Genomic DNA, 23,658 nt, shown 5'->3' with positions numbered 1-23,658 from the left:
GGCAGGAACAGAGCAGATAGAGGCTGTCAGAAAGCCAGGATGAGTGATGAGAGGTGGAGGACGAGTGAGGAGGGGATAGTCGTTAGCTTTGACACCGCTGTTGGACGCCTCTCATCAGACAACCACATGAAGAAGGTAGAACGTCTCTGATGTGTATATGGGAGGAAGTAAAACAGAAGAAGATGTTGAACTGATGACGGACGGATGAAGTGAGAAGACGTCAGAGATGGAAAAGGAAACTAATGGAAGCACTGGTTTCAGCAGGGAGTAATGGCTGGAGTTAGGGCTGTACATTGCCATGAATCTGACGATACAATACAATTCACGATTTGCATGTTGCAATTTGATATATAACGATATATCACGGTACTATGTATATCTACAATCCCTGATGTATACGATTTATATCATGATATATCCATAGGTGTAGTTTGAGATTCTTGCCGGAGGGGTGGGCAAAAAAAAATGGAATCAAATATATAGACTGTCTCCAAAATTGAGCCAACCACAATGTGTGTAACATTTACAATAATGCAAAAATAATTAGTAACGTAATTGATAATGTTCGCTTCAAAAATGTGTGTCAACGCGTCATTTTATGTTGTCAATTAATGATAAAATCAGGCCGGCGGCCGCTTTCTGCTTCATTTTTACTGCAGTGCCATAAAATGAACTGCTGCTGTTACACACACATGCACATTACAACCACGCACAAGTGTCTTACCTCTGTGGGAGAGGTTGGAATTACTCTCCCTCTGAATGCTGTTGGGAACCAGCGGTCCCAGTAAGGGTGTATGCGTGGAGGTGGACGTGTGGCTGGTGCTGCTGAGGGTGCTCGTCTCTGTGCTGGTGGAGGCCGGAGTGGGAGGAGTCGTCGTGCTTCTGATCGTCTGAGGAGGAACTGGGGTAGAGAGGTGTCTCGGCGTGGGCCTTAGAGTGGTGGAAGAGGTGATGCTGATTCTGGTGGTAGTGGGAGGGGTAGCGGTGGTGGTGGCGATGGCTGTGGTGGTTGGTGTAGTGGTGGTTGTAGTGGTAGTGGTTGTAGTAGCCGGGGCAGCTGTGGTGGTTGTCCTCAGTCGAACTGCACAGCAGTGAAAAACAAACTACAGTTACCACTAAAGGTTTTATTCTGAAATCTGAATATGATATAGGAAGAAAATCTGATTAGACGCTAAAGCTCAAGCAAAGTTTCCAAAACTACATAAAGCTGCTTTATACGATAATTCTTTACAAGATAAAATCATAGAAAAGGCCTCACAGATCAATGAATCAAACATCATTTACTCGAAAAAGAAAAAAAAAAATCCAAATTGCAAAACACTAACACGGCCGGAATGAGAATCAGCACCTCCAAATCCGTGTCCATGGTTCTCGACCGGAAAAAGGTGGAGTGCCTTCTCCGGGTTGGAGATGAGGTTCTGCCCCAGGTGGAGGAGTTCAAGTACCTCGGGGTCTTGTTCACGAGTGAGGGAAGGATGGAGCGAGAGATCGACAGGCGGATTGGTGCGGCGTCTGCAGTGATGCGGAGTCTGCACCAGTCCGTCATTGTAAAAAGGGAGCTGAGCCAAAAAGCAAAGCTCTCGATTTACAGGTCGGTCTATGTTCCAACCCTCACCAATGGTCATGAACTTTGGGTCATGACCGAAAGAACAAGATCACGGGTACAAGCGGCCGAAATGAGTTTCCTCCGTAGGGTGGCTGGGCTCTCCCTTAGAGATAGGGTGAGAAGCTCAGTCATTCGGGAGGGGCTCAAAGTAGAGTCGCTGCTCCTCCGCATCGAGAAGAGCCAGATGAGGTGGCTCGGGCACCTAATTAGGATGCCCCCTGAACGCCTCCCTAGTGAGGCGTTCAGGGCACGTCCCTCCGGAAGGAGGCCCCGGGGAAGACCCAGGACACGCTGGAGAGACTATGTCTCTCGGCTGGCCTGGGAACGTCTCGGGGTCCCCCCGGAAGAGCTGGAGGAAGTGGCCGGGGAGAGGGAAGTCTGGGCCTCCCTAATGAGGATGCTGCCCCCGCGACCCGGAAACGGCTAAGCGGGAGAAGATGGATGGATGGATGGCAAAACACTAATAATCAGTACTCTCTTATTGACATTTTTGGAAGTTTCACGCATTGCATTGTGGGATGTTGAGTTCTCTAAATAGATGCAAAGACATGTTTTTCCTTCATTCTTACTGTGATTTCCTGTTTTTCACCAGACAGTGAATCTCATTTTGGTTCTAGATTGTTCCAGGTATTCCCCGTAATGTCAGAATGAAATAAAAACATTTCCATCTCCCAACTCCACGACTCCACATCCCACAATGCAATGCGTGAAAACATTAAACCTAACTAACCAATGGCCAGAATAACATGGCCAAAACACACAAAAAATGAGAATATATGTAATGATCAAAGACTTATTTTTAGCTCCTCCTCATCTTGTCCACGTCATAGAAAATAGGTTGTTAATGAGCATACTGTATTCCATCATTTTTTTGTTTTGAAAAATTTTTTTAATTAACATTGCATCCGCTGACCTTTTTCTCATATCACAAGCACCACATAGTTTTTGTTCCATATTGTTTTTTTTGACACCACAATCCTTCCAGGTATCTAATCCAACAGTAGCAGAAAATTTAGGATGTTTATTCATGTATTACTGATCTTTTAGCTATTATTTATTTTTAACTTTAACTCACAAGCAACAATCTGTGATTCAATGAATTCTCTGACCTCTATAATCCAACCAGCATTTATTCTGCAGCAGTTTGAACTGCAGTAGATCATCTGTTGCACCATTTATCCGCACCTTGTTGTTTGAAATTTCCGCCTGCTTGTTTAGCACATGACAAACGACATGAAATACATGTGATGAACCGAGGTAAACAGTGGAAAGCTGAGGTGTAATCCTTTACCAGTACAGCAGCCCTATGGTCTAACACTGTCAGACTGGAGATTTATGACACTGTAAAGATGGTATCATTGATCTTTGGTGACGTTTTACAGCAGCGAGCATGAATTTGGTGTTTCAGAGCGTGAGCGACAGCGACTTACCCACAGCACAGCGTCTCATGTCGGGGCCCAGCTCCATGCCATCGGGGCACGCACACGTGTACTTGGGGGAGTGGTCTGTAATCTGAGGAGCCTTCAGACACAGAAACTCACAACCACCGTTAGGAAGACTCCCCATGCTACAAGCGTCAGGACCTGTTAACAAGTGCAAACACAACAAAGAGAAACGCTTTACTACGTCTCCTTCTCTCTTAAACAGCAACAACCAAAATGTTGTTGGGGTGAGAATTATTCTTTGAACTGAACAAACAATCTGAAACATTTTCAACAAGAGCGCAAACACCACAAAGTGTCAAATCTCCTCTTTGTCAGATATTGCCAGTTATGTGGGTCATTGATCCTGATCATGGTAGCATGATCAATCACACTTTAAAGCACCAGTGTCAAACTCATGGCCTGCGGGCCAAATTCGGCCCGCCAGAGCATCTAGTCAGGGCTGCAGGAAGGTTTTTGTCGAAAAATTTGGTTGATTGTATTGAGAGACCAACTGATCGATTCCATAATTACGGTTTTTGGATAGAGATGTAAAGAGAGGCTCCTATTAGATTCACAAGACAAGACATGGACAGATATGGGAGGGAGAAGGAGCACAGAATGCGACCGCCTTCAATGAGTGTTTTTTTATTTGGTTAAAAAAAGAAAAGGCAAACAAACAAATATATAAAACGTTGGGTCTGAGTGCATTGCCTCTACTAAACGACCAGAATCAACATAACCTGGATCACTATGAACTTTCACAGCTAAAATGTTTTTCTTTTGAAACTTCTACAAGTCGCAAAAGAGAAGAGAACATTAGACAGGAGGAAACCGAAGCTGCAGAGAAGAAAGAGAGTAATAGGCAAGTAATGAATGAGAGAAGATAAGAAGAAGGAAATGAGGAAGTAACGATAAGAGCTTAGAAAACATACAAAACCTCTAAACGTTTCCTCTGCTCTGCTTCCCTTTGGTACAGAGTGAGACATTAAACAGAAAACCTTGACTTAAAAAGTGACGCAAATCCACTAAAAAGTAGGAGAAGGTGCAATGAAGAAATAAAGTGGTTAGTTAGTGTTTGAACCTACAAAGGTGTATGACAGAAAACAACAGCGACAGTGGATGATCCTTTTACAGGTAAAACCAAGCTGACCTTCTAAAGCTCAGCATCCACAGTGGATCAGGACTGATCAGTGCCCATATGTCTCTATCAATCCTGGCTTTGGCAACTTGGTTTTTCTTTGTGTCATTTTTTTGTCAGCGTTTAAGAGCAACACATCCTCAGTCTTTCCAAGTAAAACTCCTGGTTTATTAATGGGAGGATGTGAGATGTATTCCCCAGGCCTGCTTTGAGCAGTGTGTGAGGAGAGGCAACAAAGACGTGAGGCATAAACAAACAGCTGGCAAAAACATTTCTAGACACAGTCACATACACAAGGAGGTGTTAACTGTCACACACACACACACACACACACACACACACACTTTAAGAAGAGGACACGCCAATGATGGAAGGAGGAAGAAACATTTAGTTACTGAAATAATTTGGATCATCACCAAATAAGATCCCAAAAACAGTGTGAAATCCTCTCTTAGTGTGTCTGCCGTCCTCACCATTGGGCTGCTTTAGTTCATGAAACACCACCAGATCCAGAGGGTTGTTGAGGTGCTCTGCTACCTTGGCAACATCATTTCCAGTCATTCGGTTAGCGCTGTAAATAGCTTCGTCTTCCAGGTCTGTCCAATACACTCGGTCCTGGAATATGAGAGGAAAACACTGAGTGAAGATGCTGCAAAAATATTTAGAACTCAACAGCTCTAAAACAGAGGTCATTCTAGTTAGCACTCCTCATCAGGTCCAGTAATCCTGCATTACTGGTATCTCCTTCTCTGGTCAAAACATCCCACTTTTCCCTCTGATCACCAAGCTAGGTGTCATATTTGACCCCCATTTCACTTCTGACCCCCACATCTGCAGGAGATTTTTCTTCCACCTCAGAAATAATATAATATGGAGATCTTTTTTTTAACACAAATTGTCGCAAGAACTCAAATTTATTTATTTTTTCAAAATCCTCCAATTTTCCTTAAAATGATTGCACAAAATTACCTAACATTAAATACAAATTGGTCACAAAAATTGAAGTGAATATCCTGAAGGGACTGATATCTGTCACCTATTTCTTGGACATTGTACAGTATGTGCCTTACATACTTTACATATCATTTATACATTGAAGTTCAAACTAGAGCAGAATAATGTTGAAATTTCTTTTTTCCCAACCTAAAATCTGCAGCCCTTGTGTCCTCAAACTGGTCCGTATTTGGCCCCTGAACTAAAATAATGTACACGATAAGCAGGTACAGTAGGTGGAGAAGGCCCTGTTATACACATTATACAAGCACTTAAACTGCAAAACTGTTGTGATATTGATGGTGAGAAACAGGAGAAAGAAAATCGAGTCCAGTGATCTGGACATCATAGGAATAAATGATTAGCAAGATTATTCCTTTGTGTCTGAAAACAACAGTTTGTCTAAACTTTAAAAAAACTTTATGTCAATAAAACTCATTAAATGTTGGCCTTTGGTCGACCATAGAAATAACGAGTGCTCAGTGTTCAGCCTGGTTCCCACGGTGACAGTGTTTGTTCTAACAGAGACTTCTGCTCGGCTTTGAAATCCCCACTTAACATTTAACATATTCTGCATAATATCACATTTATTTATTCAGAATGAAGAGAATTTGGTCTTTAAAGTGGCAAACAGATTTTATCCCAGGAAACTCCACAGGGAAATGTGCATTACAGAGTGTTTGGTAAACACAACCACCCCCTCCCTCCTCCCCAAAAACAAGCTCACATATTAACACTGGAGCTGGATTGTTAACAATCACTCTAGGGTTTAATTTACATACAATTAAAAGAGCTTATTTTTCTACTCCATGCTGCTGCAGGAATTATTATGAATTACAGCCAGTGAAAAACATCATAATATTGCATATATCATGTAAATGTAATATGTAGCTGCCATTAGAGGCAAGCCTATTTATTCAAAAAGTTTGACAATTAAAAACCATTAAAGGTCTTTGTGTAAAATGGAAATTATGGTAAAACACAAATGAGATAAAAGCAATACTTATTAATTAAAAACATTTTTTGGCTGTATTGAGAAAAACTATTGAACAGGTGTAACACTCTCTTTAATGAAAGATTATATTTGAAGCGATACCAACCCATTATACTAATGCACTTTCGATGAGCTAAATAATAAAACCTTGTGATTATTTTGTAATAGAATAATAAGAGGAAAAAATAAAGCTGAATAATAAAACTGTGTTGCTAATTCAAGTCAGAAAATAGTCATTTATATCAACTTTTACCCTCAAACTTTGTCCAATCATGCTGATTTTATGCAATATCATGCAGTCGATGAAAATCCTCCTACGTCATTGACCCACATACATTTTACAAAGAGAATGAAAGTAGTTTTGTGTATTCAATGTGTTTGCAAGGAGCAGTGTGCGATGCCTTTCTAGAAGAATATAACCCTAATAATGAATACTCCTTTATCCCAGTGCAACTATGATGTCAAAATTCCCAAGTATCAATAATTTGACTTTAAGATTGTGAGAAATCTTTCAGGCATACGTGAAAGTCAGACTCTTGGTTTTTGTTGTTGTGACTGTGAATGATGATTTTATTTCTGCCTTTATTTTGGTAAAAATCACTCTAATTTGGTGGTATTAACATTTTATGCACCTCTCTACCTTGCTATAAGGTCTGTATCACTACATCTCCTTAGATCCAGATAACCTTTATTCAGCCAGGCAGTTAAAACAATACTTTCATATTCCAATTTTTTGATTTCCTGTTGGATGTCTGTTTTCATCACATTTCCTGACCTTGAAGCTTCAAACAGTGATGTGTACCCGACAAGGGCCACGCACTTCAGTGAAGCTTTTTTGCGTCGAAGGATAGAGCGAAGGTTTGGCGTCCTGGTGAACACATGGCATTGCATCACATCAATCAGAGTGGCAAGTCTCGGGGGTCGCTTTGGAATGGGGGGAAGCTAATTTAAATGGATATGGAGTTTTTCAGGGTCAAAGAAAGAAAAGCTCTTGATGACTTTGACATGCTCGCGTCCCTAAAGAACAAATGCTGGGACCGTTTGACTGACACATCTGGCTGATAAGCTTTGGGCACCTCCGGTGATCTAACAGAACCCATATTTTGCCAAATGGTTAAAAGGGCCCCTAAAACTTAATGTTGTAGGCAAACAGAAAAAAATATACAAAAGTCAATTCTCAAGCAGAAAGCGCTGTATACATATTTTGTACACGCTCATATGTCATTGCATCTCCTGTTTCCATCCATGACAGATTATTAGGCCAATGGCTGCAGGGTGTTGGAGCTAATCTCGGCCTGTTCAGGTGGAAAGGCACGCTACAGCCTGGGGCTAACAGAGACAGTCACAGGGAGATGTAAATTCGTTCTAATGGTCAATTTACAAACTCAAATCAACCAAACATTGGAACACGAGGATGTCCAGAGTGACAGCGTTACACCGCTAGGCATCATCCTCCACATTCTTATCTTGTTAGTCCTTCGAGTTCTGCACCAGTTCTGGGTTTTAGGTAAGAAAGAATTGGTTTGAAGGACACATGACAACAAAAGTCATGTTGATGATAAATGCAAGAACACATCTTAATTAGCATCCACGAAGTATCTTACAATTATATGTCAATCTTAATGTTAAATTTAGCATTTTACTGTGTCTTTACGTGCATTTCCATGTATGTGTTGTGACGTGGACAAAGGACTTCACCTCAGCATCATAATTCATATCTTTACTGTCAAAGATGCCTCCATACTAGGGGTGTAACATTTCATTTGAGCAATGATTCAATTCACAATTCACTGTTGCCGATTCGATTTAAGGACAATATTGGCACTACAAAGGTAGGCCTTCCTGATTCTAATAACCTACCAAATTCTAATAACCTACCAGATTCTAATAACCTACCAGATTATAATAACCTACCAGATTATAATCACCTACCAGATTATAATCACCTACCAGATTATAATAACCTACCAGATTATAATAACCTACCAGATTATAATAACCTACCAGATTATAATCACCTAATTGTATTCAGTGGTTGACAGGTATGTATTTTAGATTTTTTGTCCACCTGTCTTGATCTTGGTTGGAGTGGTGGCAGTAGCTCAGTCCATAGGGAGAGTAGCTGGAAGGGTGCCAGGGCACTTCCCGAGCACTGCCGAGGTGCTCTTGAGCAAGACACCAAACCCCAACACTGCTCTGGGTGCGCTCCCTTCATAGTAAAAATTAAGAATTTCCCCTTGAGGGATTATTAAAGTGTTTCAAAAAAAAAAAAAAAAAAAAAAAAAAAAAAAAAAAAAAATAATAATAATAATAATAATATATAGATGAGTGTACTTGTTGTACACTTGAAAGTGTACTTTTGTAAAGTTAATGGTCCATACTTGCTATACTTTTACTCAAGAATACGTAATAAAATAAACTTCAAGTACTGGTATACTACTTTTTGCTAAGGGTTAGCAACATACTTCATCCTGCAGAGCTGTGATTCCAGCATCTTTCAAACAAAAGAGCCATTTTCTTGCCTCTGTTTAAGTGACTTCTGGGGTCATCATCTCTCTGTACCCTCTATCCAGGCATGGGCAACCGGTGGCCATATGTGGCCTTTGGTCTAATTTTATGCAGCCCAAAAGTAAACGCACAAAATGACTCAAAAAACAACAGAAATAAATTAAAAAAAATACACAAAAAGACAAAAATGATACACAAAAATGACTCCAAAAACACAAACTGACAACAAATGCAGAAAATGACACCAAAAACATACAAAATATGCAAAAATACACAAAAAAGACAAGGGAAACCCACAAAAACTCCAAAAACATATAAAACAACAAAATTTTTTTACAAAACTACTAGTTTACAGAAAATACAGAAAAGGACAACAATAATACACACAAACGACTTTAAAAACACAAAATGACAGCAAATACATGAAACTACACTAAAAATACACAGCAATGACTATTGAAACCCAAATAATACTCCAAAAAACTAAAAAGAGACAACAAAAGTACACTAAATGACTCCAAAACACACAAAACAAAAACACACGAAGTAAAATGTAGAAAATGATCAGTATCAGTTGTATCAGATGTGTTTTGCTGATGTGTAATCTTGTATGGCATGCACTGTGCGTCATTCATAAACGTCTGTAATAAAACACATTTCTCAACATGTAGCATCTTGTTTCCATGAAGCCACAACAGGAAATGCTGCATTAAAGGCATGAGAGAGTCTGTTTTTTATAGGCTGGGCCACTGATGAGTTAATTATAGTCTTGTGAGCATCTTTATCTACAAATGGCTGTGAAAAATAGCAAACTTTGGTGTTGCACGTAATGACCTCGTGTGAAAGTGTTTCTCTCATTGTGCCACAGTGATTGATTCTTTTAATTTTGCGTTCCTCAGGTGTTTCACTCAGTGCTTTCACAGTGGTTTCTTTATTCTCGTACAAAGAGCAGCCAAAAAAGAGAACATGCTCCATTGTTTCACTTCCCAGCCTAAGTAGTTTCTCATCTGGTCTGCTGGGACCAGGGGAATCTCATGCACTGCTGAAGGATATTTAATTTGCTCCAAAAAGAAGTGAACAAAGACTCGGAAAGCAGGATGTTATTAACTGTAGAACACTATCGGAGGGTGATTTTCACCCGAGCAGATACATTTACATTATTTTTATGAAGTTTTGTTGGTCAGAGTGTCTTAGGTTCCGGGGTAGCTTCAGAATCTTATCTGATGTTTTAGAGCAGTGGTGTCAAATTAATTTTAGTTCAGGGTCCAAATATGGACCAGATTTTAACTTTAACATTATTTGTCCCTTGTTTTCACTTTCAGTTCATTTCACTTTAAAAATAATGGATTTTATTACCAATTTTTGTGTATTTTTTTTTGTAATTTTGTGAAATTGAAAGATTTGTGGAAAACCTGACAGTTCTTTCCACAATTTGATATTAAAATAACTGCATTCATATGATTTACACAAAAGAAAAATGCAAGCCCCTAAAAATATTGTGGAGTTGGTGAATTTGAGATCTCTACAACTGGATTATTTAGTAATTTCATTAATAACTTTCTGCTGCAGGCCTAATTGGATGCCCTAAGGGGCCAGATTTGGCCACATGATCCTTGAGTCTCTTGAGTCACATGTGTTGTAGAAGGTGTGGATGTTTCCTCACTCCAAAGACCACTTTTCAGGCCTTTTTCACCTGCCAATAGTGATAGTGTCCCATAACTACTGGACGGTATATATTGACTGCATCTAAAAAGAAGTGGTCCTGAAATTTCCATATTATATCTATTTAGTCCAGTAGTTGTAAATAAATAGCACAAAGAAGTGATTTCCAAGCAAATTCATATGGTGATACAAATATTTCAGTCAGGTGATCAATCCAAAGAACGCCATTTTTGTTCCACTCTCCTGCAGCTGTTTAAGTATCAAGGAGACGATGCCTTTACTAGGGAAGTCTCAGATGAAAAGGGTGGAACCAAGGACCAAGTTCCATTTCTTTTGTTTTTCTAAGTTGCTCTAACAGAACTCTAAACTTGACCCACTGTGCACACAGGGTTCTTTAGGTCTGAATGAAAGAAATGTTTGTATCTGTAAATCTCAATAAAAACACCTTGAAGAAAAACAACAACTACCTCAAAGACGGTGAGGGCGAAAGGGTGTCCCAGGTGATGGTGGGAGGACAGCAGCACCCTGCGGTTGTCTCCATTCAGGTCAACACTGGACAGCAGGTGCAGCTTAGAGTCCACCCAGTAGAGACGCCTGTTGGACAGGTCTGTGAGGAAGTAGATAACACACAGGGGTGTGAATGGGGTGAATGAAACGCCATCGATCATCACAGACATGTTGACCCACTCCGTGTGTGAAGGAAACACAGATGTGTCTTTAATAATGTCGCTGGACTTCTTGCTGCCTTTGAGCTGAATTATCAGACCTGCTGTCCTCACTGTTAGATGCCACGTGATATTTAGCTTTATTTACATCAAGTCGTAGGGAAAGGTATCAGAGCACCAATAAAGGCTGGCTTATCTAGTGATTGATTTATGGACACGTGTGCTGATTCATGCAGAAGCACAGAATTTAAAAGAAAACTTTTTTTTTCCTTCTCACTTTTCTCTCTTTTTTTTCCATTCCGCCTCTTTCCTTTTTTCATTTTTTTTTCTTTTTTAAATGTTCTCTTTCCCCCCAACAAATTTTCTTTATTTTTTTTCCTCTTTCTTTCCCAATTTCTTTCCTTAATTTTTTCCTCTTTTTTTCTTCATTTCTTTCTTTTTCCCCTTTTTTTTCTTTTCATATGTAAAATATTAAATTAGCATTCATCATATTAATGTAATGTAACAAAAATACCAATATGTTTTGATATAGTTTTAGTTCACATTTACATTTTTTTCAATTTGTCACTTTAAAAAAATTACTTAATGAAAACTATGGCTAAAATAATGAGTTAAAAGAAACACTTTTAATAATATTTCAGGTAATAAATGACAAAATGATGAAAGATATCTGTGAAAAAGCAGACATTTGGCACCAGAGCTGCAGTGTTGACAGCAAACAGCAACAGAGCGATCGTTCTCATGCTGATGAGAATGTGAAAAGGCCACAGAGTCATTTACACTCATCTCTTCTGACTCAGACAATCAGATGCTCTGAATGAAATCAATAATCCGGGAAAATTATCCGTCTCTTCCCCCGTGGCAGCAAAAGTACAAGTCTGGCCAACGGTGTCATTTACCTTTTTCTGAAAAAAACAATAATTTGTTTTCATCCAGATGCAGCGACACCTCAATTCCACAGTGAGCGGTGAGAGTGTGCGTCTATTTCTCCTAAGGCAAGGGCAGCAGGGAGAAATTGGCTGGTGCTGCCGAGGGAGTTGAAAAGGATGATGGGAAGTATCAACACAACAGCGCGCCCAGCTTATTAATTTGGGCTCTATACGCGGCGACTTGATTGATGACAGCCAGACACAAACTGAGCAGTAACAGCAGAGCCACTTGGGCTGAGAAACACAAAGGCTATTTTCTTGTTGTTAGGGTTTTGTCGTGTTTTCACCAACTGTGACTTTTTTCTCGGTTTAATCGCTCAAGTTTGGAAAAGCATCAGCGCAAATACTTTAGTACGTTGAACGCTTTCAGTTTCAGTTCAAACACAAGCGTTTTTCTTACCCAAAGTGATGCCATTGGGCCACTCGATGTGTTCGGACACCAGGACTTGACGATCGACTCCATTCATTCCAGCCTTTTCTATTTTGGCCTGTTCTCCCCAGTCCGACCAGTAGATAAACCTATGAAAAGGAACATCACTGGATCTTAGTTCACTTCAAAAGTAACAGAACACTGATATGGACAATCCTGAGGTGAATTTCAAAACCTTTTAAAGACTTTTTAAGAACTCATCACCACTGGGAGCTACCGTGGGCAGCAACATATCTTTAAAGCTGCAGTATGTAGATTCGTCAAACTTTTATAGAAATAACCACGCTCACCCTCCCGTCTATGTTTCAAAACCTGTTGTTCCTTAGCGGTATCCCCATGAAAGCGCACAACTGTAGAGCTCTTTTTTCTCAAGAGAGACCAGTGACAGATCTAGGGACTTTATCTTGTGTTATTGGAGAGTTTTCTGGTGTTATAGAGACCATAAATGCACAACTTGCATGTATCACACTGTAGTTACTGTCCTGAGCAGCGGCTGCTGGTGTGAGCTCCTCCCTCGCCACAAGCTGCCAGTCAGACCCACACCACTCCGCATCCAGATTTCAAAATGAATTGTGTCTGTTCTCTCCACTATGGATGTGCTTCTCTTAGGTCTACATGCGATTTATCCTGTCTGTTCTCACTCTCACTCTAAAACCAGTACGTGAGGCGGACCATGCGCAGTCCCGGAAGTCTGTGCGAACTCAAAGTGGACCTCTGTGGAGTCCGTTCCACCTCAGTATGTTTGACCCTTTAGACTGTTGCTTCTCCATGTCGGTCTTCCTTTTTCCTCTGGCTTTGCCGTGTAACCATTGCTCCCAACAACACGATGAGGACTTCTCCAGCTGGAAAGTCCATTATTGTACTTTACTACAGAGGACGTGAGCGCACATCGACATTAGTCGAGCAGCCAATTAAAACACCCCAAAACAGCTGATGGAGCACTCTGTTTGTAAAAAGATCTCTGATTGGCTGAAAGGTCGCATCATGCTCCTGGATTTCTAAAGCTCAAATAAAGAGTCAAGAGAAGGTGTGAAAGTGCACTGTCCTTTCAGAACAATTTGGATTACAATATGCTCAAAGATGATTATGGATTCTTGAAAAAAAGGAGTAAAAAAAAAACTTACATGCTGCATCTTTAACTTACGAAACAGATGTAGTTTGCAATCAAATCTATGATGCACAAACAGAACTCAGATAAGATGAGAAGGAATAAAGCTTGAAATAATATAATGAAAGGAAAGTTTATAAAATATACCTTAGGTCAGGGGTGTCCAAACTTTATCTATATATATATATATATATAAACAATACAAATTACCATTTCCAACTCAAGAAAATTAAATCAATACTTGATTAAATCGCGATTAAGACTCTTTAGAAGTTTTTAAGGGCCTTAATTTTCTCTGACATTTGATTAATCAACTCTTAATACTATTTCAGACGCTTTGTGTAAACGCTTTGATATGTGATAGAAGTTTTCCTCAGTCTCAGCTTGACATTCTCCAACTCACCCCTGCTGTGGATCAACGGCGATGGCCCGCGGCTCACTTAACTCCGTGCTGATGAGCGATTTCCTCTTGGTGCCGTCTCCCGTAGCAACCGAGATGCTCTTGTTCCCCGAGTCGGTCCAGTATATGTTCTTATGGACCCAGTCGACTGCCAGGCCCTCTGGAGAATGCAGCGAGTCGATGAGCGTCACCTGCTCTGATGAGTCGCTGGCCTTGTTGATGTAGGCACTGGTTGAGGATGAACAAGAATGTCAGTGGCCATGTTTACATGGGAGCTTTAATTCCTCTTTAAAGCAGAATAAAAGTTAATTCCTCTTTAAACTGACCATGTAATCACTTAATTCCTAATGCTAATTTAATTCAGAATTAAACTTGATATCCGAATTAAGTGGCTGTCTTATTCCCATTTTAGTTCTGAATTAGATAATTCCTCTTTCTTGTAAACACTTGGTAAATGGTAAATGGACTTGATTTTATATAGCGCTTTATCACCACACTGAAACAGTCTCAAAGCACTTTACATATCAGCTCGTTCACCCCTTCACTCTCACATTCACACACCAGTGGGACAGGACTGCCATGCAAGGCGCCAGTCGACCACTGGGAGCAACTTTGGGTTCATTGTCTTGCCCAAGGACACTTTGACACATAGTCAGGTACTGGGATCGAACCCCCAACCTCTCGATCAGAAGACGACCCACTACCACCTGAGCCACGGTCGCCCGTGAATTAACTTTCTTAATTCTGCTTTAAGTTAATTCGGTAGTTCTGCATTTGCGCGACTTGTGACGATGATGCGCTGGTGACGAAATAATCCAAGATGGCGGTGGCCCAGAATTGAGCCAACACTATTTAATAAGACAAGGATATAATGAAAAGAGTGGATAAACATGCACACATTCACACGGACACAAGGACTTATTACACACATGGAGATCAGCTAATAATACTGTAAGATCCGGTACTGCTACACAGGCTGTAATATCACCAAGTTTATCATTGTACCAGTTGTTAGAGCTACTATCTTTACCAGGGAGCAAATATTTATTCCTGGTTATTGTTTTACTGGGCTTTATTTACTGGTGATTAGCTGCTGCTTCAAAACTACAATCAAAATAAAGGTGAAAACAGTTCTCATGTGTGGTCTTCTGTGTTACAGCCGACAACAAAAAGGTTTGTTGTGTGTTTTATTCCAATAGACGTGAATACGTCACGTTCTCCTCCTGTCCAATCAGAGCCTTCCCAAACCCCAGACCTAAAGCGGAAATGAATAAAGCTGAATAAACCTGTTTACCATGTAAACCTCAATTCGGGACTTACTCTTTCCATGTAAACACGAAGCAGAACACTTTAATTCAGAATAACTAAAAAAAAAATCATGTAACCGAGGGGATTGTTAAACAGATTCTCAGCAAATTGTGTGTTTCCATCCATCTTTTATGATCTATTCCTGCAGTAAACAGCATTCCAGCCTTTTTCGACACCCACTTTGTGAGAGACAGGCTTTGTTTACGATGCTGTGCTGCAAAGTAAGGACAAATCTGACACCTTTGAGAACACCTCAGCCCTCCCACCACACAGCAGCTCGCCATTTCCTGCTTTCATTCCTCACAAGTTCTTACATCTTCCACAGATTTATTTCTGTCCGATCATAGAAAAAAAGGAGGCTGTGGTGCTGAAGTCATTCCCAGCACAGTTTGCTGATCCATTGAACACACAGAGCCTTGTTCCAGGTCCCTGTTCACGTCCCCTGAAATATTGTAAAGGTCGTCTTCTTATCAAACGGTTAGTGGTTCAATCCTGTGTTTTTGAGCAAGACACTACTGTGCAGTGTAACACATACAAATACCTGTTTGCACAGATTTACTAAATCTAAAATCTAAAATTCTGAATTCTAGCCTAGAGTTGAATGTAAATATTTGATTCAGCTTTTTTCATGCTGGAGAAATTGCGGCTCAGTAAATGTTAATCATAGCCATCTATTCTGGAAGTGTTCAAAAATAAGTAACTACTGGAAAAAACATAGAGTAAATACAGAAATAATACACATTTTAGGATATAATATACCATTGAATGTTACTATATTGTACTTGTGCAATTTTCCAGCTGAACATGTACACTTTAAAGATAAATATTTGTCAAAATATTTTAACAGTGGCTTGTAAAAAAAATATATAACAAGGAAGTGGTACCAAGCTGAGCCCCCAACTATGGAACAATGGGTCCAGACTATTGTAAATAATTATCTTATGGAGAAAGTGACTCACTGACTGCAGAAAACCCATGGGTTGATGGGAAAATTGGACATTATAGAGGAATGAGAGCAGTGACATTGTGAACTGAGAGGAGACATATTGGAAAAAACACTTTTTTTTATTATTGTATTGATTTATTTTGTTTGTCCTAATTTTATAATTGTCCAAAAACACAAAAAAAGAAAGTTGCAAACAAATATAAATCAATTTAGTTTATTACTGCATGCTAACATGCGTATCCATGAATTTTGTGCGAGAGAATGACTGTGTGTGTCTTTATGTGTGTGTGTGTGTGTGTGTGTGTGTGTGTGTGTGTGTGTGTGTGTGTGTGTGTGTGTGTGTGTGTGTGTATATAAGAATGATGGTGGTGAGAAAACAAGTGAGAACATGACAGTGTTGTAAATGTCATACTAACGTACTACTCATACTAAGTCTGACATCAAAATGAGTATGTCGTGCGTTCACATTAGATAGTATGGAAAGAATGAGTACACGAGAAATACCCAGATGTATACTATATGGGGACATTTTTGAAGTATGCATGGTGGGCACACTAGTCATACTCAATTACCCCATGATGCATTGCGAGCGGAACGTAAAATCTTCCCGGGACCGGCTTCAAGTTAAAAATCAAACATCCTCTTTTTAGAACAAAAACATCTCTTCTTGTCTTTTTTTAACCCTTTTGTAAATAGGGCTCTTGTTTTGAAATTAACCGGAAGTTTAGTCAGTAGCACAATGGTTGGTCTAGAAAAATCTGTAAAAAGTCAACATGAAATGTGTCTGCATGAGTTTTATAGATCAAATGAGCACATGTTGATATTCTACTTTCTCACTTAAAGTGTTTTCAGAACTTTCAACGATGGAGAATTAATTAAGATATTTAGCCTTTTAAGTATTTAGGTTGAAAATGCAGTTTTGTGTGTTCACCTGTAGATTTTACGATGAAACAGATCACACCAGAACATCTTGTTGGTGGACACGTCTATGTCCAGAGCCACAGCGTTTTTCAGAGTGGGGACCACCTGTGTGTACTCGCTCTTCAGTAAATCAATGCGGCGGATTTCATGGCGGTTGGTGAACATCAGGTACGGACTCTTTCCTGGTGGAGACACACGAGACATTTAAACTACTGTCAGACATCAGTGTAGGTCAGTGGAACGTTCTCAAACACTTTTAGGTATTACCTACTTTGAAAGGAGGTGAACTTTCAAGCCCCACCTGCACCCATTTCCCCTAAATAATCTTGACAAATAACACTTTTATAAATTTATTAAGTAACATAATATTTCATAATAAATCAAAAACAAGATTAAACTAATAAACTAATAAAAATCAAATACCAAATGGCAGGGAAAAATGAAACGTTTGCATTCTGTGCCAAAAAGCTTGAAAAAAAAACAGCATGAAGTATGAAATGAATAAACAGGCAAAACGTAACACCATGTTTAATAATGCAAGTAATATATTTCATGAATAATTCAAAATTCAATCACCTGCATAAAAAGCAAATGTATAAGTGCAGTAGTCAAAAATACAGGAAATAAAGAAACATTGTTTGCAATCTGTGCAAAAAAGCTTGAGAAACCAGAAAAAGAAATACATTTTTAAGTCAGTCAAGTTTGTTTATTGTTCAGTTCCACTTCACATGACAAACTCAATCATTATGTTTTACACTTTAGTTCCATGTTACATTTAGTTCCTGGTCCATATCTAATGCAGTGTTTAGGTTATGTTAATGATATTTATTGTCAATGAAGAAAGGCATTTTAGAATATTGGCATGAAATTGAAAATGTCCTCCCGTTAGTCGTGACCAAACCTGTCGTACCTCCATTTCCCACCAGGGGGGACGCCCCCCCACATTTTGAGAAGCACTGGTGTAGGTTAACTGACTTATTGTAAAGTGATAATATCGTAACAGATGCAGAGAACATAACATTTACCAAATAATCCACAACAAGTCCTCGAAACTGAAGATTTTAACTGATTTACAAAAGGCATAAGGAGAATTAAACTAAAAAATAGTTTCAGTGAAGCTGATTTTTATTTATTTATTTTTTTTAATGTATAATTAATGATCTAAGATGAAACTACACAAGAAGTAGAAGATGCAGAATAAGGAGAATCACAGGCTTCAGTGCCTGTAAGTCTAATTATATCAGAAATGTTCACAAGAAAAATCTAAACTTAACCTGTAAAAAAAATAAATACATATTAACTGTCTGAGACCTAAGTACAAAAATCCCTCTAAAACAACAGTTTGTATTGAACACCAATTCCTAATGTAAGGAAATAAACTAACAAGTGTATTTCTGTTCTAAATGTCTACTATTTAGGCCTTTACAGCATTCATTTCTAATGATGTAAGCATGAATAAATCATCCAACGAAAATCTCTTCTCTTCACATGAACAAAGTGGTAGAGCGCTATGTTTTCACACCTTAATGTAATGCAACAAATATATAGGAACAGGAATGAATGGATACTGTTTAAAGTATAGATTGTTTTCATAGATAAAATAGTTTTTTAAATGAATGCAGGCGTGCAGTAATATGTGCTGCTTTTAAGATGATGCAGAGAAGCTTTTAACACTCCAACACTCTATTTTTAACACTGTACTTACAGTGTGATTTTCAAATGCTTCTCTTCAGGTACATGAGCTGCAGGCAAGAGCTTCTCTTCCATGGGGCACATTTTACAGTCGAGTGAAGGTGCATCGACATAAAAATGTTGATCTTGAGTCATCTTTGATGCACAAGTTAGAAATGCTTCTATTTTCTTTTTAACTTGTGCTGAAAGATCTATTTATTCATTATTAATCTCTTCAAACTCCAACCTCAAGTCTGAAAAGTGGGAAATTGCACTTTGTACAATTACAGTAAAAATCCAAGAATCCCAACTGGTCTGTTTCAAAACTGAAGAAACCTTCTGGATGAGATTAAACTTCTTTAAATGGAAACATCAACTTTTTCATAGTTGCTCCAACTCGTGGTTTAGGAGAGTAAATGAAATGGGTCAATGGTCCAATACAAATAGAGATATACTGTATGTATGTACAGACGATAGATGCAAAATGTTGTACACAACCTTTTGTATTCATGTTTATAATATTATGAATGTTATAATATTTATTATTATGTAACCAATGCTTCTTTAATGTCTTTTTTGTGTCACACACTATGTCACACTTGCTTTGGCATTGTAAACCTGTTTGATATGCCAATAAAGCTTTCTGAAATGAATTTTTTTTTTTAATCGCCAATGATGACAAAGGGATATTTGATTTTGAAGCTAATCCAGAATCAATGCGTTGATCCGGATCTCCTGCAAAATTTTATGGAATCATAAGGTCTATCTTTGGTCAAAAATTTGACAAAATTTTTGACATAATCTTGCAAACAACAAACAAACAAAAACACTGGTGAAAAATATTACCTCCTTGGCAGAGGTATAATGAGCTATAGATACAGTAGGAAGATATTAAGCCAATACAAACTTTTACATTTTACCACATAATAAAGAAGTATAAACTCCTTTTCTGAAATTAGATTGCCATCCAAGGTATTCGTCTCTGGTCCTTTTAAATTCATTGTAGACAGGATTGAGACAGATCACGTCACTGTGTTTATAGACCCGCCCCCTGGTAGCGCCGTTGCTTAGACTCCCTATTGTGTGCTGCTAATGCACTAATTACTGCCCTTTAACAGTCAATGTTAGATTTAGGTCTCACTTGGCCCAGCCAGCAAGTAGGTACATGAAATTGTAGTCGATAGACCTTGCTAGTACTTACAAATGTAAACTGGAAAACAGTGTGGTGCAGGTACCGCACACACAAACTCTGGTCAACAAAAATATCAGTTAAAACCAACAAGGATTCTAGTAATTGTGCTTCAGCACCTTAACATATTCTTATTTAGCAATGTAAACGTATAATCAATGCTTTAAAATGCCCAATATTTGCAAAACAATGTCTAACCATAGGCTAGCAAAAACATCCTCTAGGAATACAACATTCAATCAGTCATCATGGAACAAATGACTGGAAATGTAAAATATAACTGTAAATACATTTTTAATCTAACTAAAACAAGAAGACATAGTTATCAACGTCCAGATTGGTTCTCATTATAACTCACAACCTTTTCCTAAATGTCCTAAATCTAACTTAGATATACAGTATAAGAAAATATGATCAGATGTCATCAGAATATAAAATTACGATCTTAAACGGTTTCTAGGAAAAGCTGTCCTCTTTAAAGATACCTCGAACAGAGTAAAGGGCAAAAGGGCAATAACGCCGGAAGAAATAAATGTGCACTTCTCATTTTTGAACTCCATCAAAGTATTGATACCCTGAAGCCACACACCAAATTTGGTTATCCTATCTTAAACAATTTCTAAGTAAAGCTTAAACAGAGTAAAGAAAAACGGAACAAGGGCAATGACTCCGGAAAAAATAATTGCACACAGGCCAGATACCATCGTCGCACTCACCAAGGTCTCTGTCTAAGAGGCTCTGCTATGTTATGACTACCGCTATCAGCAACATACAAAAACTCTAAGAGCACTGAACAGCAGCAGATCCACTGAGGCACACATGCTGAAAGCTTGTTTACCTTTGAATCCCAGACCAGTTTGTTCCTCAAAACCCTTTGACCAAATAATCCCTGTGTCAGCATCTGACCAGCAACCCTAAAGCTGGACTCCATCTTATTTCATCCAAACTGCCACAACATCAACAAGAACACTTTCAAACTGCTTGTTTAAGATTGCAGATCTTCCTTTATTTCTAGAGCTTTCACCAGCCTATATGTAAATAGATACTAATGTACATGAAATGCATAGAATTTATTCATTCAAACGTAACCGCGAAAAGTGCCAGAAAGTAGAGACACACACTGCTAACTTTAGCTCAGTGTGTTCCCTCATGCAATTGACAACAGGCTGCTGCACAGGAGGATGGAGGAGGGCAATATTACATTTTTTTCTGCTGTTTGGATACAATCATTTCTCTCTGACTGGAGGCTTTGTAACCATCAATTTCACCTGCTGGGAAAAAGAGAGAGAGACGGATTCAGCCAAGAAAGGGACAGGAAAAGTAGTGTAATGAATCCAGGTACCAATCGTGGAGGAAGGAAGAGTAACAGTGAGCATTCAAAGAAGGAAAGAAAAGAGATGCAGGAGACATAAAGGGATGGTGAACAGCGGGGAGAAGAGGAAAAGTGAGTGGGCGGGTAATAGAGAAGTAAAAATAAGAGGGGGAAGATGAGCGTAAGCACTTTTATTTGCATGTGCAAGAAGGATCTAACTTCTCTGTCATAAATTTCCTGAATCCATTCCCACAGACATCATCCCTTATCGCTCATCAGTGTTGAAGCAGCAATACGTCCTTTTTCACAGATTACCGCTGAGTCATCATTTTCCTCAAGCCTGGCACCAGAAATGTCATCAAAAAGTGCAACATTATCTCTGCTCCATAGAAGCCGCAATGACAAGCAGCGGCTGCCCTCCAATCGTCATGTACACTCATCCACGCTCTGCTAACAGTTGGACTGACTGAGAAATGACAAAATCAAGTTCCCATGACATAATAAAAAAAACTTTTAAGACAAGTTTTGACTGCACTCCACTACATTTTCAAGCCTCGTGACAAATTCCTTTGACAACAGGAAAGTTGACCAGTGCGTTTAAAGTGTGCTCAAACTGTCAATTGTAGCACAAAACGCTCCCGGCACAGAACTGGCAGCGTGTACTTGCTGTGTGTACTCACTGAGGGGGGAAAATGGACAAGAAACAAGAGAAGAGAGGGAAAAAAAGGCAGTGTTTTGGTTCAAACTCAACTGTCTACAAGTTTCCTCTTCTTCACTCTCACAGCATGTCCTGCCTTTATCAACTGTGATGTGTTCCACTGTCCTGTCATATTCCACACTAAAGTCTACAGACAAACTGTTTTTAGACTCAGACTTTAAAACTTGATCAAGTTATATTTTCACCCATTTATATACAGTATTTGTTTGTTTGACTGTTAGCGGGATTACGTGAAAAGTGCTTAAAGGGGCAGTATTATGAAAAATTCACTTTATAATGGTTTTGCTACAGGGATATACATTCCTTTTGCCTTATTCAGAGCGCTAAAGTTGAAAAAGTTCTGTTTCCTCCCTCCCTTGCTATTCCACATTTTGTAAAAATTCAGCTCCAAACAGGTGAGTTGGATTTTTGCCCCCTTATGACTCGTAATGGGGAAACTCCTCCTCTTGACAACCCTGGCTCCTCCTACGCTACATAAGAATGTGAGCTCCTCCCTCTCAAACTACTACACAGGTAATACAGTCTAGCCTATAGATAATCCAAAGCACAGCGTGAGCGCTCACAATTAGTTTCACTTTTAGTTGCCGTTATATCACCTTTATGACACTATACGCATGAAAGCCAAAAACAGCCTGATTTTAGAAGCAGTTTGAAAGGGACCTCTTAGAGATTTAATACTCCAGAAAACAGGCAAGTTTGGAAAAAATAAACCTTGAATACTATGTTGCTAGAGTCCTTAGAACGAATGGAGATGGGTGAAAATTAGCATAACACTGGACCTTTAAGGCCGTAAAACAGAAATGCAATAATCATCGCTACAACACGACTTCACCCAGCAGTAAAACCCTGCCTTTAGAGTTTGCAGAAGTGGAGGATGACAGCCAGGATTTGGCTTCACTCAGTGCAGACGAGACGAGAACCTGACACCTGTCACATCTCATCACACAATGCCACATTATTCCAGAGCTGGCTGTGGCTAGGAAAACACATCATATTATGTATGCCTTAGATAGTGAACAGAACTCAAAGCATATACAGTATGTGTGTGCTGAGATTGTGTATAATACATGTTTGCACATAGCAATGAGTTGATTAAATTCACATTACATCAGCTCCACCAACCACTCCCCTCTCGTTTGTCTAAATAAACAAAGCTTAATATAAACTTTAATCCCATCACATTGCATCCTATTCCCTCAGTCTCCTTTGGTATGTTATATTACGTGCCACAATGAACAGAGTTAAATCTTAACACTAATAGGCGGAGAGGTATTCATGAGATGCACCCATCCAGTCATCTATCTTTTTCTCTCCTCCTCACTAATAAATGTTCTGGGCTTTGACGAGGACGGCCTTACACTAATAAAGATTCTTATGGAGAGACATCAGGCAATCAATGGGGTTTTTATGCTACTTAGATGAGGAGTGAATGTGCACTCTGCTCCACGCGCTCTCATTACCAGACCAGTTCAACCCATAAAGACCCAAACTCAACCTGTGATTACTAATAATAGTAATAACACCGTTTTCACTTCCTGCTGAAAACGTCCTTTGTTGGAGATCAGTGCTGCGATTAAATTGATCAGGTACTAGATATTGGATGTCAATACTCACGATTGAATGATTTAGTAAGAGTTTTTATTGAATACTAGAGGTGGGACGATAGAAAGTACACAATATGTTAGACGATAATAAGCTCACAATAATTAATAACCATACAGTAGGTCCAAATGTAT

General features: G+C 39.1%; 1 protein-coding gene across 4 annotated transcripts in view; it reads right to left on the bottom strand.

Moving 5' to 3' along the window:
- lrp8 (low density lipoprotein receptor-related protein 8, apolipoprotein e receptor) overlaps nt 1-23,658 on the bottom strand; it is a 198,830-nt gene that overhangs the window by 16,541 nt on the left and 158,631 nt on the right. For all 4 annotated transcript variants that reach the window (XM_028443815.1, XM_028443816.1, XM_028443812.1 and 1 more), the window contains exons 10-16: nt 17,043-17,214; nt 13,861-14,085; nt 12,320-12,438; nt 10,793-10,932; nt 4,642-4,783; nt 3,037-3,189; nt 725-1,081 (exon numbers count right to left, since the gene is read on the bottom strand). In XM_028443815.1, the coding sequence (XP_028299616.1) occupies nt 725-1,081; nt 3,037-3,189; nt 4,642-4,783; nt 10,793-10,932; nt 12,320-12,438; nt 13,861-14,085; nt 17,043-17,214 (1,308 nt within the window). The remainder of the gene's footprint in view (nt 1-724; nt 1,082-3,036; nt 3,190-4,641; nt 4,784-10,792; nt 10,933-12,319; nt 12,439-13,860; nt 14,086-17,042; nt 17,215-23,658) is intronic.

Source organism: Gouania willdenowi, chromosome 4 (genome assembly GCF_900634775.1).
Source record: "Gouania willdenowi chromosome 4, fGouWil2.1, whole genome shotgun sequence".
NCBI lineage: Eukaryota > Metazoa > Chordata > Actinopteri > Blenniiformes > Gobiesocidae > Gouania > Gouania willdenowi.
The sequence above is the reverse complement of the archived record's forward strand: the minus strand, read 5'-3'. Positions and strand labels throughout refer to the sequence as shown.